General features: G+C 40.9%; 1 protein-coding gene across 1 annotated transcript; it reads left to right on the top strand.

Moving 5' to 3' along the window:
* Positions 1 to 505: 505 nt before the first annotated feature.
* Positions 506 to 8,902, top strand: LOC311063014 (uncharacterized protein; the record flags this gene model as incomplete). The annotated part of the gene is made up of 4 exons (XM_084082231.1): positions 506 to 759; positions 4,685 to 4,801; positions 5,564 to 5,731; positions 8,880 to 8,902. Exons 1-4 carry the CDS (start codon positions 528 to 530, stop codon positions 8,900 to 8,902), a joined length of 540 nt encoding a protein of 179 aa, XP_083938357.1. The 5' UTR covers positions 506 to 527.
* Between the last annotated feature and the right edge of the window lie 5,792 nt (positions 8,903 to 14,694).

Below are 14,694 nucleotides of genomic sequence, written 5' to 3' on the forward strand. Positions count from 1 at the left end.
TACAACAAGAGAACTATTTGTTTTAATTTGATTATTATAATTTCACTGTGATCTCCATACCTACAGTACATAGACAGAAAAAGGTATTATTTTAAAAAGGTATTATAGTGTGTCAAGCTCTGCTCCCGTAGCAGCCTCATCTGAGACAATAAAACCTATACCTTCAGTTCAGATCAAACAACTCACAGTGAGGGAGGACAGACTGTATTTCCACAGCTACAGGAGGCTCTATCTTCACTTACACACCTCTTCCACCAGGGGGCGAAAGGCACTAAGAAGGCACCAGTGCCTGATCCTTCAATGCGCATGTGTGAAACACGTTGCCCTGGAAGTACTAGCGTGTCATAACCATAGACCGTAGCTCGATGGTCATGACGCAGCACGATATATTATAACTATAATTATAACTCATAACTCAGTGGTCGTGGTGAAAAACGTGTCTTAAAGGAGGTAAGAACGTGTCATAACTCATAAAGGAGGTAAAAACGTGTCAAATGGAGTCTGTACGGCTGAAGATAAATGAACACATGACGTCGGTGGGAGAGGAGATATTGTGTGTTTTGGACAAACAGCAGCGTGGTGCTGATGTTTGTTGTGTGAAGCTTGTCAGAGTGTTTGTGTTGGAGCGCCTCAGTGCGGCTGCAGAGTTCATGTGCAACCTCTTCCAGAGAGAGATAGAGACACTAGAAACTCTGCTGGAGAAACAAAACAAACTGCTGGACATTGATTTGGATATGGACATCGATCTACACACTGCAGGTATGTCTGTTACACACACAACATCAAACTACACACTGCAGGTATGTCTGTTACACACACAACATCACTGTTTACCCTTTTGTATACATCGTATCCCAAAAGTAATGGTAGATTCCAAACCGCACGGATGTTTAAGGTTTGGTCCGGAGCATAATATTTTAGGTCCGGAGCGAAACTATACCCGTTTAAATCACTTATTTAGTCAGCCTGTGGCCATGTTTCCCATTAGCCAAACTGGGAGCAGGAATACCAGTCCTTTCGCCCGGCCGGACGTTCGCCCAAAAGTCGAGATTTTTCGCCCAACAAAAAAATAATAGATAGTGAAGCTTGCTGGCCGTTTGTGTGAGAGAATGAGAGAGGGTTAGGGTTAGATAAAAGCTCTCTCTCTCTGTGTGTGTGTGTGTGTGTGTGTGTGTGTGTGTGTGTGTGTGTGTGTGTGTGTGTGTGTGTGTGTGTGTGAGACGCAGTCAGTGGGGCAAACGCAGTCCGCACCAAAAATATTTACGATTCTGTCCCTATCGGTACATAACTCGGACGGCGCTGATTCGACTAGCAGACCATCGGCTGGTCGTCGCAGGCACTCGCGCCTGTACTGGCAGCGGACGTAGGTTTTTTTTTGGGTTGAATGGGAAACATGGCCACACGCACGCAAACACACACACACACACACACACACACACATACACACACACACACACACACACACACACACACACACACACACACACACACACACACACACACACACACACACACACACACACACACCAGTGTCGGCTACACCACCAAGATTAGACTTTGTGCCCCCCCAGTCCAGATTGGCCAGTAGTACCCTACCCCACCTTTATTTGAATACGTTTTGTCTATTATATTGTATTGTGTAAAACGATAATGTATTCCTTCATTCCAGATCAGTGTGTTTACAGGTGTTAAACATAAATGTTATTTTTATGTTCTGTGTGATTATTATAAATATATACATTTTCGAATTAATTAATAGTTTAATGAAAGTGCAATAATAAAAGGTACACTGGCACTGCACCGAGTTGTATTTGTTTTGATGTAGCACACCTGAAACGCAATGTGACATTACCTCGTGTGTGTTGTTGTGCATGCAGCAAGTAAGTGAGAAAAGTAGTAAAATGGACAAAAGGAAGAGGCTGTCAAAAGGAAGGAAGAGAATGTCAGGTGATAATTCCGATTGACAAAGACGATGAAGATTGTGAAACTATGCGGGTTGTTGCGGGTAGTTCAAACGCACCCGGCTCCCGCCGCAACTTCCACAGCCAGTCGTAGCAGCTTAACGTTTGGACCAGAGCCCACCACATAATTCTCCACCAGTCGGAAGATTTCGGTTCTGAGACACCAAATCAGGTGAAAAGGGATAAATATCCGAGCAGCATTTATGGCAGGAAGAAACGCTCGTTTGTGAGTTTGGTTTCATGGTAGCCCTGAAACGTCATATCATGACAGTCATGACGAAACTTCAACCTGGTTTTTGCACTTTATCCATTCACTGCCCGTATATCTACATAAACGTTCAGATTTCAAATAGAAAGTGCTTACCCCATGGCCAAGGATGTTACAATAGGGATCGGGCAAAAGGCGGAGTTAGGCCCAGAATGATGTAGTTCCGTTCGCCATCTTTGATGCTCACTATAACGACAGCTCATAACAACAACATTGACAGTTACTCACAACGTGTCCTGAACGCATACACTACACGGTAGTATTCACTCTCATGTACACAAGATGTATTTTATGACAGCACTCACAAAATAACTTTAAAAATAAGGAGAGAAAAAGAACAGGGACTGCCTCAGTTTCACCGATTTATCTTGGAAACTTACAACTTGCTTTGATGTAATAATAAAGAAACAAAACTTTGAGCATACAAAACAGCACACACATGTCACTATGCCCGATCCCTATTATGTACGGCTCCTCAAATGTAACCGTATATTCTGTGCATTTTTTTTTTTAATCCCTCGATTTTTGTAACCCTTTTTTTTCACCCGGTGCCAATTTCCTAAGTCATCCTGGGCTCTACACCAGCCCTACACCAGCGCTACACCAGTCCCCCACAGCCTGGGGAGGCCAGGGCCGAGCTCATGCTTCCTTCAGTGCATGAGAGCTAACTGACCTTCTTGTCACCTGACAGGGGGGAGTTTCCCTTGTAGGACGTAGCGCGTGGAAGGAACACGTTATTCCAACCAGTTCCCTTCCCCTCCATCAGGCGCCCCGGCTGTCATGGGGGAGGCGGTATAGTGTTCTGTGCATTTTAATCCGATCGGCGGTCATTTTCTCATAGAGTTATAATGTATAATGTGCAGAGTGCAATACACAAGCGTGAGAACATTTAAAAAGATGGCCACCGATCGTATTAAAATGCTTTTTATTTAACAATACGGAAAATACGGGTACTTTGAGAGCTCCTACAGAATTGTAACATCCATGGCCATGGGGTAAGCACCTTATATTTGAAATCTGAACGTCCATTTGCAGTGTTTATTTATTCCACAGAGAGAAGTTTTGTCACTCGAGCGAGTCGCGCAACAGACAGGACTGGGAATGGAATCAGTTCACCTTGCAGGGTGGAGATCCAGTATAGAGTGGATATACGGAAACGGCTTTTGTCCGTGCCTGTGTGTGTGTGTGACTGAACGACAAAATTAAATTCCACCAACGTTCAAAACATGTTTCTGATGTTGTGTCGGGTTTGACATGGTGTTCAGACCTTGATGTGCGTGCTATCTCTCATTCACTCAGACAGAGACTGAGTGTGTGTCGTTGCTAGCGCTGCTCGGCAGTGCGCGCGTGTTGCTCCACTTGTTAATTAATTTGCTTCAGGTGTGTAAGCCCAGGGAAGCTTATTAAATTGGTCATTGGGCAAAAGCAGAGCCTCCGCGACCGTGTTAGTGGACAAACATAGCAGTAGTTGGGCGCTGTTTGGCAATACTTGTTGCTATAGAGCATGCTAATGAGTGTTAAGTGCTAACAAGTAACAACAAACAAATGTATGCTATTAAGCGTACACACACAGACAGACAGACAGACAGACAGACAGACAGACAGACAGACAGACAGACAGACAGACAGACAGACAGACAGACAGACAGACAGACAGACAGACAGTGTAGGACAGTGGTTCTAAAAGTGGGGTCCGGGATCCCCAGCTAAATCATGGGTAGTTTGGAACCAAATGGACCCTTATGGGCCTGTAACTCAGAGTGTACAAATCAAACCAAATGGACCCTTATATGGGTCTGTAACTCGGAGTGTACAAACCAAATGGACCCTTATGGGTCTGTAACTCAGAGTGTCCAAATGGAACCAATTGGTCACAATTTTCAATGATAGGCCTTGTAAGAACCATTTGAGCCATTTTGTTTCTAAATTGATGATGTCACCACAGGGCTTGGTCAAGGCCAAGGTTGCCAGGGTTACAGAGTATTTAATCCTGTCTGTAATCAAGGGCAGGTGTTGCTGATAGGAGGCAAACAGTTTTTTGACTGTGTTTAGGAGGGCTGTTGGTTTATCCACCCTACGTTTAACTGTTATGTTTAATTGTGTTTATTATTTGTAGGCTGGAGTGATTGGCACAAAAGCTATAAGAATAAAAGCATTTATTTATGAATTTTACGTACGGTTTGGACTTCAGTCTTTTTATCACACGTCAAAACAACCCTAGCTGTCGGCAACCAGTAGTGCCTAAAAGTATAGGACTTTAGACACTGCAGGCCTACTGGAGAAACTTTTCAATAGCAGACTATATTCTTTTTTTTATAAGCTGTTGATCTGCTATTTTTTTATTTGAAATCTGAAAAAACTAACAGTTTGGACATAATAGGTTTCCACCTCACAGCAACAATATTATTATACCTACTTATAAAGTGTAACATTATATTGTGTTCCTTCATTCCAGACCAGTGTGTGGAGTCCAGTCTGCAGGTGAAGATCAGTTCTCCAGCCAGGACTGTTTGTATTAAACAGGAACCTGAAGACCACCTTAAACAGGAACCTGAAGACCACCTGAATCTCAGTAAGTTTTAAGCTCTCTCTCTTTATTTATTTTATTTATGAAAGTGGGCCGGTACTGAGGGTGTAAAGATGATTATGACAGTTATTGATTAAAGCATTTACAATGTGACTACATCAATGCATTGACCCCTGCATCTATCTGAATGTACCATGGATCGGACGATGGTTTGTTGTAAAAGTATTAATGGGTTCACTGAAGCGTTCTAGTTAATTCTACTTCAGTATTAACTATTCAGCTGCAGAAGACTCAATGATCTAACATTTACAAGTAATTACTTTCAAAAGAATAGGGACTGCCTCTCATTCACCTCTCATTCAGCTTGTCTCACATCTTCTATGAGAGCTGCAATGTAAACAAACAACTGCCACACTATTTTCAGCACAGTCAGCGCCACAGTCGGCGCACCATCAAACGGAGGTATTGCAGTTGAGGTACAAGATTCGGGCGGCAGTGGCTCAGTGGTAGAGTGGCCGGTAGAGCGGCCAGTTGGGAACCATGAGGATCCCAGTTCGATCCCGGGCTCCCCCAGAGTTAGTGTCGAAGTGTCTTTGAGCAAGAAACAAATTTATCCCGATGAGCGGTTGGTGCCTTGCATGGTTTCCTCTGCCATCGGTGTATGAATGTGTGTGTGAATGGGTTAATGTAATGCACAACCTATGTAAAGCGATTTGGATAAAAGCGCTATATAAATGCACCATTTACCATTTACCATTTTAAGATGCAAACCTTTTACCAATGAGTTTCATTGTATCTTTGTCATAGACTTCCTGCACATACGTGTGTGTAAAGAGGAAGTTTCACCTGAAGAGGAGTGGAGCCCCAATCTGGTCCAGGGGGAACCAGAACCTCCGCAGATTAAAGAGGAACTGGAGGAGCCACTTGAAATACCAGAAACAGCTGACATTACGTTGACATTACTAGCAGTGAAAAGTATACATGATGATGAAAACAGAGAGACAGAGCCTGTAGCCAGCACCTCAACTGAACACATGAAAACACAAGCTGATGTAGAGGACTGTGGAACATCACAACCAACTAGTGATAACCAGCTCCTCTCTTCACACTGTTCTGAATCAGACACTGAAGACAGTGATGACTGGGAGGAGACTAGTGGAGATCAGTCAGCTTTAAACACACTGAAATTACAAAATATGGGAGGTCAGTGCAAGCTGTCCCAGGACCTGACATCATTGAAACAAACTCACTCCATGAGGAGTCACCCAGGGAAGAAAGGTTTTAGTTGTGAGTGTGGCACAATGTTTAATCAAAAGCAACATCTGAGGAGACACATAATGATGCACACAGGGGAAAAGCCCTTTGCTTGTAAAGTATGTGGTAAAGGCTTTGTTAGCACAAGTGATGTAAACAGACACATGGTGACTCATACAGGCGAAAAGCCCTTTTCTTGTACAGTATGTGGTAAAGGCTTTGCTCGGAAAAGTATTCTAAAAACACACATGATGACTCATACAGGCGAAAAGCCATTTTCTTGTACATTATGTGATAAAAGGTGTGTTAGCACAAGTGATCTAAAAATACACATAAGGAGTCATACAGGTGAAAAGCCCTTTTCTTGTACAGTATGTGGTAAGGGATGTGTTAGCAAAAGTCATCTAAAAATACACATAATGTCTCATACAGGCGAAAAGCCCTTTTCTTGTACAGTATGTGGTCAAGGCTGTGCTCAAAAGGGTCATCTAAAAACACACATGAGGACTCATACAGGCGAAAAGCCCTTTTCTTGTACAGTATGTGGTAAAGGCTTTTGTCAAATGGTCAATCTAAAAGCACACATGAGGACTCATACAGGCGAAAAGCCCTTTTCTTGTACATTATGTGATAAAAGGTGTGTTAGCACAAGTGATCTAAAAATACACATAAGGACTCATACAGGCGAAAAGCCCTTTTCTTGTACAGTGTGTGGTCAAGGCTGTGCTCAAAAGGGTCATCTAAAAAGACACATGAGGACTCATACAAGGGGAATGTCTTTAGTATAAAACATAATATGATAATCCAGTGTAATCCAGGATGATAATGACAAGGATACTAAATCAGAGGAATAACATAATCTGACAATATCAACATGTGTATCGATCTTATTTTCTTATATAACATGATCAATTTTTTTTTTTTTTTTTATCTTTATAGCATTATTCCTTCCAGCTCATTTACTTACTCAGTTACTGGTAGTACAGTATGAGCAGTCCACATTTGTCAGGATTTAACGGATTTAACATTCATATTCAATCATAGTCATCTAATAATTATTATGTTCATTGATATGCAGTAAATAATGGTGCAGTAAAGTTCTGGCAAGCTGCTGGGTTTGTAGCTGTTCACTGTGTGTTGACAAGTGTGTTGTTTGGATTGTTACAATATCATAGCTCATAATATGGTAGATGCCAGGGAGACAGTGTACATCGTCACTTAGTTTGATTACATGTTTATATTCTACAGAGTATGTGTCTTTATAGAGGTTTATTATAGACTCAGATCCCCTTTCATCCTATGGGGGAAATTATGTTTTTGTTTTGTTTTGTTTTGTTTAATAAAGCTTTCTACACTTCAGTTCCTCTTTCAACTTCTTGTATATGCCCAGAATATAATATAAACTTTATTTATATAGCATGCCAAGGATATCCACAGGTTCTGTAGAAATGTGTAGCAATTGTACCTGCCCTAAGCCTAAATAAAATAGCATATATTTTGAACCTTGAAACCAAGGGGCCAGCCTGGCATATTTACAATGAGGCCGATACTGAAGAGAGACAGTTCATATGAATGGCCTGTATGGCGCTGTTTTACCCCTGCAGGTGTCAGAAGGAATATTGTCTCATTGTAAGCGGATGGGTTTTTGACGAACTTTAGACTAGATTTTCTTACCTTAATTAAAACTGTCATAAATTCTATATGCTTCCAGTCGCTATTTTAAAGTCTCCTTTCAATCATCATGATATGCATTTTGCTAAATGATGGTCCCATTTCTTCTAAAATTGACGATAAAGTAGGCAATGCTCCAGGAGGGGCGGGACGATTTGATTGACAACCTACACAACCAATAGCATTCATTCCCCGCGCCCGATCTTGATTGATAAGCTACCCAACCAATAGCATTCTTTGGGGATTGTTTTCCGGTTCCCTGGTCACATGTCTGGTCTCAAGCAATAGCGTTTGAGTTCCGACGTGCCCAATGGTATATATTAAAGATGGCAGATTGCACGTTCCTGAACAATCGGCTTCATTTACGGGCTGTAGAAACCAATGGGTGACATCACCGTTCCCTTCGTCCATATTTTTTACGGTCTATGCTTGAAACACACGTCTCTGCTCTTTTAAACCTGATGTTGGGTATTCTGAACTGTGAATTGTGTGGTATTCTCTGAGTGAGACTCTTACGGTGGAATAGCCTGGTATTCTGTTCTGGGCCTAAGTGCCCTGGTTAAATATAATTTGTACAATCCAGTCGATTAAATGCCCCCTAAGCGTTGTTAAGTCACATGACTATATTCCAAAATACATACAATTCAAAATGTGACGCATTGTGAGCTTGTATATTAGCTATTTTCACTATTCTTGAAATAGGGTTCAAGTGGTTAATTCATCTAGTAATGAAATAATAGAATATGTCCTATGCCTGTGTAGAATACTGAATGTTGCTTGTATTTACAATTTGGGCATTTATCAGAAGCTCTTATCCAGAGTGGCTTACGTTGTGCAAGATCAGAGTAAATATCATGAACCATTAGTCAACAAATGAAATGAAATGGTCATTGACAGCAATTTAGCCTTACTAGTTGTAACTATAGGATTTATTGCTCCTTAGCTTGAACTCAACTTTATCAAAGGATATGTGTAAATATGCTGTTGTCAATATGATCATGATTTAACCACTTGAACCCCAGCATACATGTTGTGGGGGGGGGGACATTAGCCAAAGTTAGCCGATCTACAAGCTCAAAACGTTTCACGCTGTGAGCTTGTAGATTGGCTTTTTTCTGCAAAGAGATTTGGTGTAGACTGAAATAAAGTGGTCAAAGTGAACTCAGGCCCAGTTTACTTCTGGTGTCCAACCATTTAGGATACAATAGGCAGCAGTGCTGACACATGTTTACCACTAGAGGGCGGTCTGTCCACACATTCTGAGAGGTGTAGCGCCAGTGTTCATATATTATGTTCAATGGTGTAAGAAGTACACAAAGGCCTACTCAGATTGTTACTCAAGTAGGTAGCAATACCACATTGTAAGAATACTTTGTTGAGTCAAAGTAAAAAAGTATTAGCATAAAAATATACTTAGGCTAAAGTAGGAAAAGTATACTCATTATAAAAAGTGCTCATTATGCAGGAGTTTTGTGCTCATTATTCAGAATTTGTTTTCAAATGTTCTCTTTCAAAAATAGCAGCTCTGCAAGCTCCTAACGCATCGCAATGCAATGTTTTGGGAGTTTGTAATTCCACTATTCTTTGAATAGCTGAAATATGAAAGATGACTACTTTTGGTTAATGTAGGTTTTGCGAATATGATCTAAAATCTACAAAGTAAACTGTTATTAAAGTTTTCAAATAATTGCCCTGGAGTAAAAAAGTTCAAGCCTCTTCATCTGAGATGTAGTGAAGTAGGATACTAATTAAAAAATTGCAAAAGCAGCAGATCGTCAAGCTCGAAATGCGGCGCGAATCTGCAACTTTTGATGCTTTTGTGTGACGCTGTAGGGCGTTAATTTAAGAAAAAACACAAAAAGTATAAATATGGAGATAAGAGATTTCTGCCCGACAACAATGATATCAAGTATCAAGAAATGGAAATACTCAAGTAAAAGTTCCTTGAAATTGTAAGTAAGTAAATGTACTTTGTTTACTTTCCACCACACGTTTCCCTAAAGAGAACAGCAACCCCCACATCCATGTACACAATGACATCATTGTTTTATATAAAAGTGCAACTTACAGAAATCTTTTTTTGCAATCTAAGGAATGATTTACAGTGGTGACCTTTTAACAGGGGCGGAAATCTGGCTTGAGGCTTGTGCACACGCAAAATCTTTATTTTTTTTCTTCTTTTTTTTTGGTTACTTTGACATTGTGTTAGCCTGGTTCCAGACGAATCTGCCTTTGCAAAATTGCATGCACTTTAGCCCTCGTGTGATATTGTCTGGCCACGCGAGGCTAACATTGTGTTATGTTAATTCTTCACTATAATAATTACTTACGATGCACAAGTCGGTTTAGGTTCTATTAAATAAGTATTTTTAATCATTTAAACATTTATTATTATTATTCTAAAATTGACTGGGGGGGGGTCCAATCTGAAGCTAAGGGGAGACGCTCCATTTCCTGTATTTGAATTGTTTCTGTTCATGAATGGTGAACTAATGACGGGACTAATCGACAGTAAAAAAAACAAAAAAAGATTATATTACATGTCAAATTAGAGGCTGTGAGATATGTTGGGATAAGAGTATTACATTACATTACAATCATTTCGCAGACGCTTTTATCCAAAGCAACTTATTCAACATAGTATCACAAATAAATCATAAAAGGACTCTCAGTAAAAGCTCTGCTCTCGATTGATTGAATACTTTGTTAGTCAAAAATGTAAACGTCACATGGTACACTCAGACGCTGAGGCTAAAAGCATAACACTCATTCATGTTTGCCTGTTTGCCTGTGTTTCATATTGTGACTTGAAAAGTTTAATCCATTCAATCCGGGAAAGCATTTTGTGTCATTTTAGATTTCTTTGGCTATTCAAAAATAGCAGATATACAAGCTCATAGCGCGGCACCGAGTGCCGCGCTATGAGCTTGTAGATCTGATATTTTTTGAAAAATCATGAACATTTGTGCAAATCTTTTAATTAACAATTTTCAAAAGATATAAGATTTGTAACTCAAATCTTACATTAAACAAATGTCTTCTAAATTCTAAAACTGTTTTTTTTGGTTATATATATTATGTTATATATATATATCAGAGGTCCTCAAACTTTTTTTCATGTCAAGGACCCCCAAAATTGTATGTATTTGGCCCCCAAAATATTTTGTCCCAGGGATGGAACAAAACGCTGATGGATGGAAATGGATGGAACGCCTTATTTAAAATAATATATATATTCAAAGAGTTGCACAAATTAAAAAAGAAAATAGCAGATCTACAAGCTCGTAGCGCCGCACTCGGTGCCACGCTACGAGCTTGTATTGTTATTTTTTGAATAGCCAAAAAAATCTGCAAAAAAACACAGATGCGTTCCCGGTCTTAATGGTTAATTCATTTCACCGGTGTCAGTGAGAGAGAGAGAGAGAGAGAGAGAGAGAGGATCTTGCTCCTGGAGGAGAATCTATGCTTTTTTTTATGCATCAAAACATTGTTGTAATAAACACATGTGTAGTTTCCTTGGTGGTTGTGGTCTGCTTCAGGAAACAGGAAGTGAGCAGAGTGATTGACAGCTGGCTGGGTCTGGGTGGGTGTTGTTTTGGATCCAACGAAGGTGAGGTCGAAGGAGCCTCCTCTGTACTGTGGCTGGACGGAGCAGCTGATGGTGAAGTTGGTACCCTCCAACACCTGCAGCCCCTGCTGCTGGCCCTCGGAAACCCCGTTTAGGGAGGGGAAGAGGGTGATGTTTGGCTTAAACAGCAGACCTGTTACAAGAGAGGAGATTGGCTGAAATCACCATCATCATCATCATCATCAAGAACACGCATGTGTGCAGGTGGAAAGATGAACAGACAGACAGACAGATAGACAGACAGGTAGATAGACAGACAGGTAGGCAGACAGACAGGTAGATAGACAGGTAGGTAGGTAGGTAGGTAGGTAGGTAGGTAGGTAGGTAGGTGGGTAGGTAGGTAGGTAGGTAGGTAGGTAGGTAGATAGATAGATAGATAGATAGATAGATAGATAGGTGAAATAAAAGACTATATAGATTACTGTCATTATTGAAGTTATTTTTTGTTACCTGAACAGGTCACCTTTAGTCTTCCCGAGGAACTACCAGGCTCCATTTTCCCACACTCCCTCAGTGAAGATTCATGGTCAACACAGGAAGATCTAATCAACCATACAGGTCCACGTGGCTTACTAGTATACTGTTGTTTTAAAACAACAGAGCCACAGCCCAGCTGTCTACACGCTACAGACCTTGACTTCAGGTTCATGTTATCAGGATCCAGTGGGCGCCACTCCCGCCAGTATTTCATCTCCAGGGTACCAGTACAGTGACTGGTTCCTCCCACCAACCTGACATCACCAGGCTCTGTACAGAAGACCAGAAGACGCATAAACAGTAAAAAGTCATATTACTTTGATTAAAAAAAATATAATCTACAGAAGGGGTCTTCAACAGTGGGTCCAGGACCCCTAGGGGTCCTCAGAGCTACTACAGGGGGGCCACCAAATCTTTGTGGGATTTCTTTCTTTTTCCATTAACCACTTGACCCCTAGCATCCCTATTCTGAGGCAAACTTTAGCCAAAAATATCCGATCTACAAGCTCACAACATCGCGTTGTGAGCTTTCAGATCGGCTATTTTTGGCATAGAGGTTTGGTTTAGAGGGGGAAAAAAGAGCAGACCTGCAAGTACAGAGTGAAAGTTTACTAAGTATTGACGGTCCAAGTGGTTAAATTAATTACACTGATTGAGTACTGTCAAAGAAGTCTATGAAGCTATCTATGAAATCTATGAAAACGTTTAATCTGCAATACAATTTTATAAAACATGTAATAGGGGGTCCCTGCTTCATCTCTCTCTCAGCTAAGGGGTCCTTCGCCTGAAAAACGTTGAAGACCCATGATCTAAAGTGTAGTTTGTCTTTTACCTGAGCAGGTGAGTCGAACAGTCTTGTCAGGTGAGCATGTGTCTCTAGTTGAGTCTGAGGTTCCACAGTCCAGGAGAACAGACTCGTTGCCTTCACACTGGAACTCTTTGGTCCACATTGGAGCATTCACCTCCCCATAGAGCGCCCCCTGGAGGACTGCAGGAGCCCCACAGCCAAGCTCCCTACAGACCACCTGTGCATCCTGCTGGTCAAAGTCACCTTCACACACTGAGCCCCACGACTGACCAGACTTCACCTCCACTCTGCCTGAACACAAACCAGTGCCATTCACCAACCTCACAGACTCTGGAGAGAGAGAGAGAGAGAGTAGAGGTGGGGACATTTTCGCTAAATCGATAAAATACCAGATCACAGCAAGTACAATTACTGCACCTTGTAAGCTTGAACATACATTTCTCAAAAGGATTGAATGTATTTAATTCAGTCTGGCCGTAAGCAGGGTATACAACTAGATAGATAGATAGATATAGATAGATAGAAATAAGAGACTATATAGATTACTGCCATTATTGAAGTTCTTGTTTGTTACCTGAACAGGTCACATGCATTTTGTAGGCGGAATTGGCAGACCGTGTTGTTCCACAGTCCTTCAGTGAAGACTCAGATCCAACACAGGAAGATTCAATATACCATACAGGTCCAGTCACCAACATACCACTCCTTTGTGTTGAAAGAGCGGAGCCACAGTCCAGCTGTCTACACACTACAGACGATGACATCAGGTGGTAGCCAGAAAAACCATCCACTGGCCTCCACTCCCCCTGGTGGTTCATCTCCAGAATACCAGCACAGTGACTGGTTCTTCCCACCAACCTGAAATGATCAGACTCTGTAGCACAGAGAAAATAGAATAAAAGTAATATTACTTTGATTTGAACAAAACCTTTTATGCTGCAATCTATACGTTTTAGTTGTTTGTTCATCTATGTTTACCTGTTATGTGGTGTGTTGGTGGTTTACCCTGGATAGCTGAAAAGAAAACAATGTCAAATAGATGAGTTTAAACTTGACATTCACAGGGTGGGAATAAGTACTGTTGCGAGCTCTATAAAAACGCACACAAGGTACGCAGTAATGAACCACTATAATAAGGCCATGAACTGTATTTGCTTTACTTGTTTATTTAGACGGGACGATGCTCATTAATGAACAGTACATACACATAATGTAATGTAAATACACCGTAATCAGCAGTGAAGCTAATTTCCATCCGCAGTCCCCACAAAAAACAAGCAACAATAAGATACAATACAAAATATATATATATATCTCTGCTGTCCGGCAGGAACCAGCTAACTCCAAAATATTTTGTCAAAAAATGAAAAAAGTGGAGTTATAGGAGGTTTTGTTCATCATTGATAAGAACACCTCCAAGCTCACAATGAGGTTGGAGGTCAAAAGGGGGTGGAGTCTGGAGTCAGTTAAACCAGCTAACTCCAGTGGACTTCGCTGGTTTAGCAGAAAATGTGAGGACCCAATGGAGTTAGCTGGTTTTGTCAGAAGCGCTTTTTAATGCTTTTCATTAGTTCAATATGTTTTTTACCAAGACACAGACGTAAAGGGTGTTCAATAGCCCTGATTTATGGGAAAAAAATGCAAAAGCGTCAAAATGGAGTTAGCTGGTTTCTGACGGACAGCAACGATATACTGTATGTGTCTCCAACATACATGTGAATTCAAACATTTTCTGCTGCTTCCATTGGTTGACTGTCATCCAACAGGTATGTCTGTTTGGCAGCCAGTGTTGTAGGCTATTATATTATCGGTATACTTTTATGGTAATTGTTTTGTGAATTATTTGATGCCTTGAAATGCATTTTGAGTTTGTTCACAGAATATGTAATTGTGTAGTTGGTCTAACTCATGGGCCAGCCTTGTTTGAGTTTATGCCAATTACTAATCATTGTGGGTCCTGCCAGGACATTGGGGGAAAAAGGCATGGCCTGTAACAGTATCTTGGTTTGCTGTTTTTCTTAAGTTTAATGGTCAACTGTTCATTTCTTACTTTCTATTTTTGAAAGTATATTTTTGGCCAGTCTTATTCATTTTTTAAGT

The sequence above is a fragment of the Gymnoscopelus microlampas genome (assembly GCF_963454915.1).
Source record: "Gymnoscopelus microlampas genome assembly, chromosome: 16".
In the NCBI taxonomy this organism is placed as follows: Eukaryota; Metazoa; Chordata; class Actinopteri; order Myctophiformes; family Myctophidae; genus Gymnoscopelus; species Gymnoscopelus microlampas.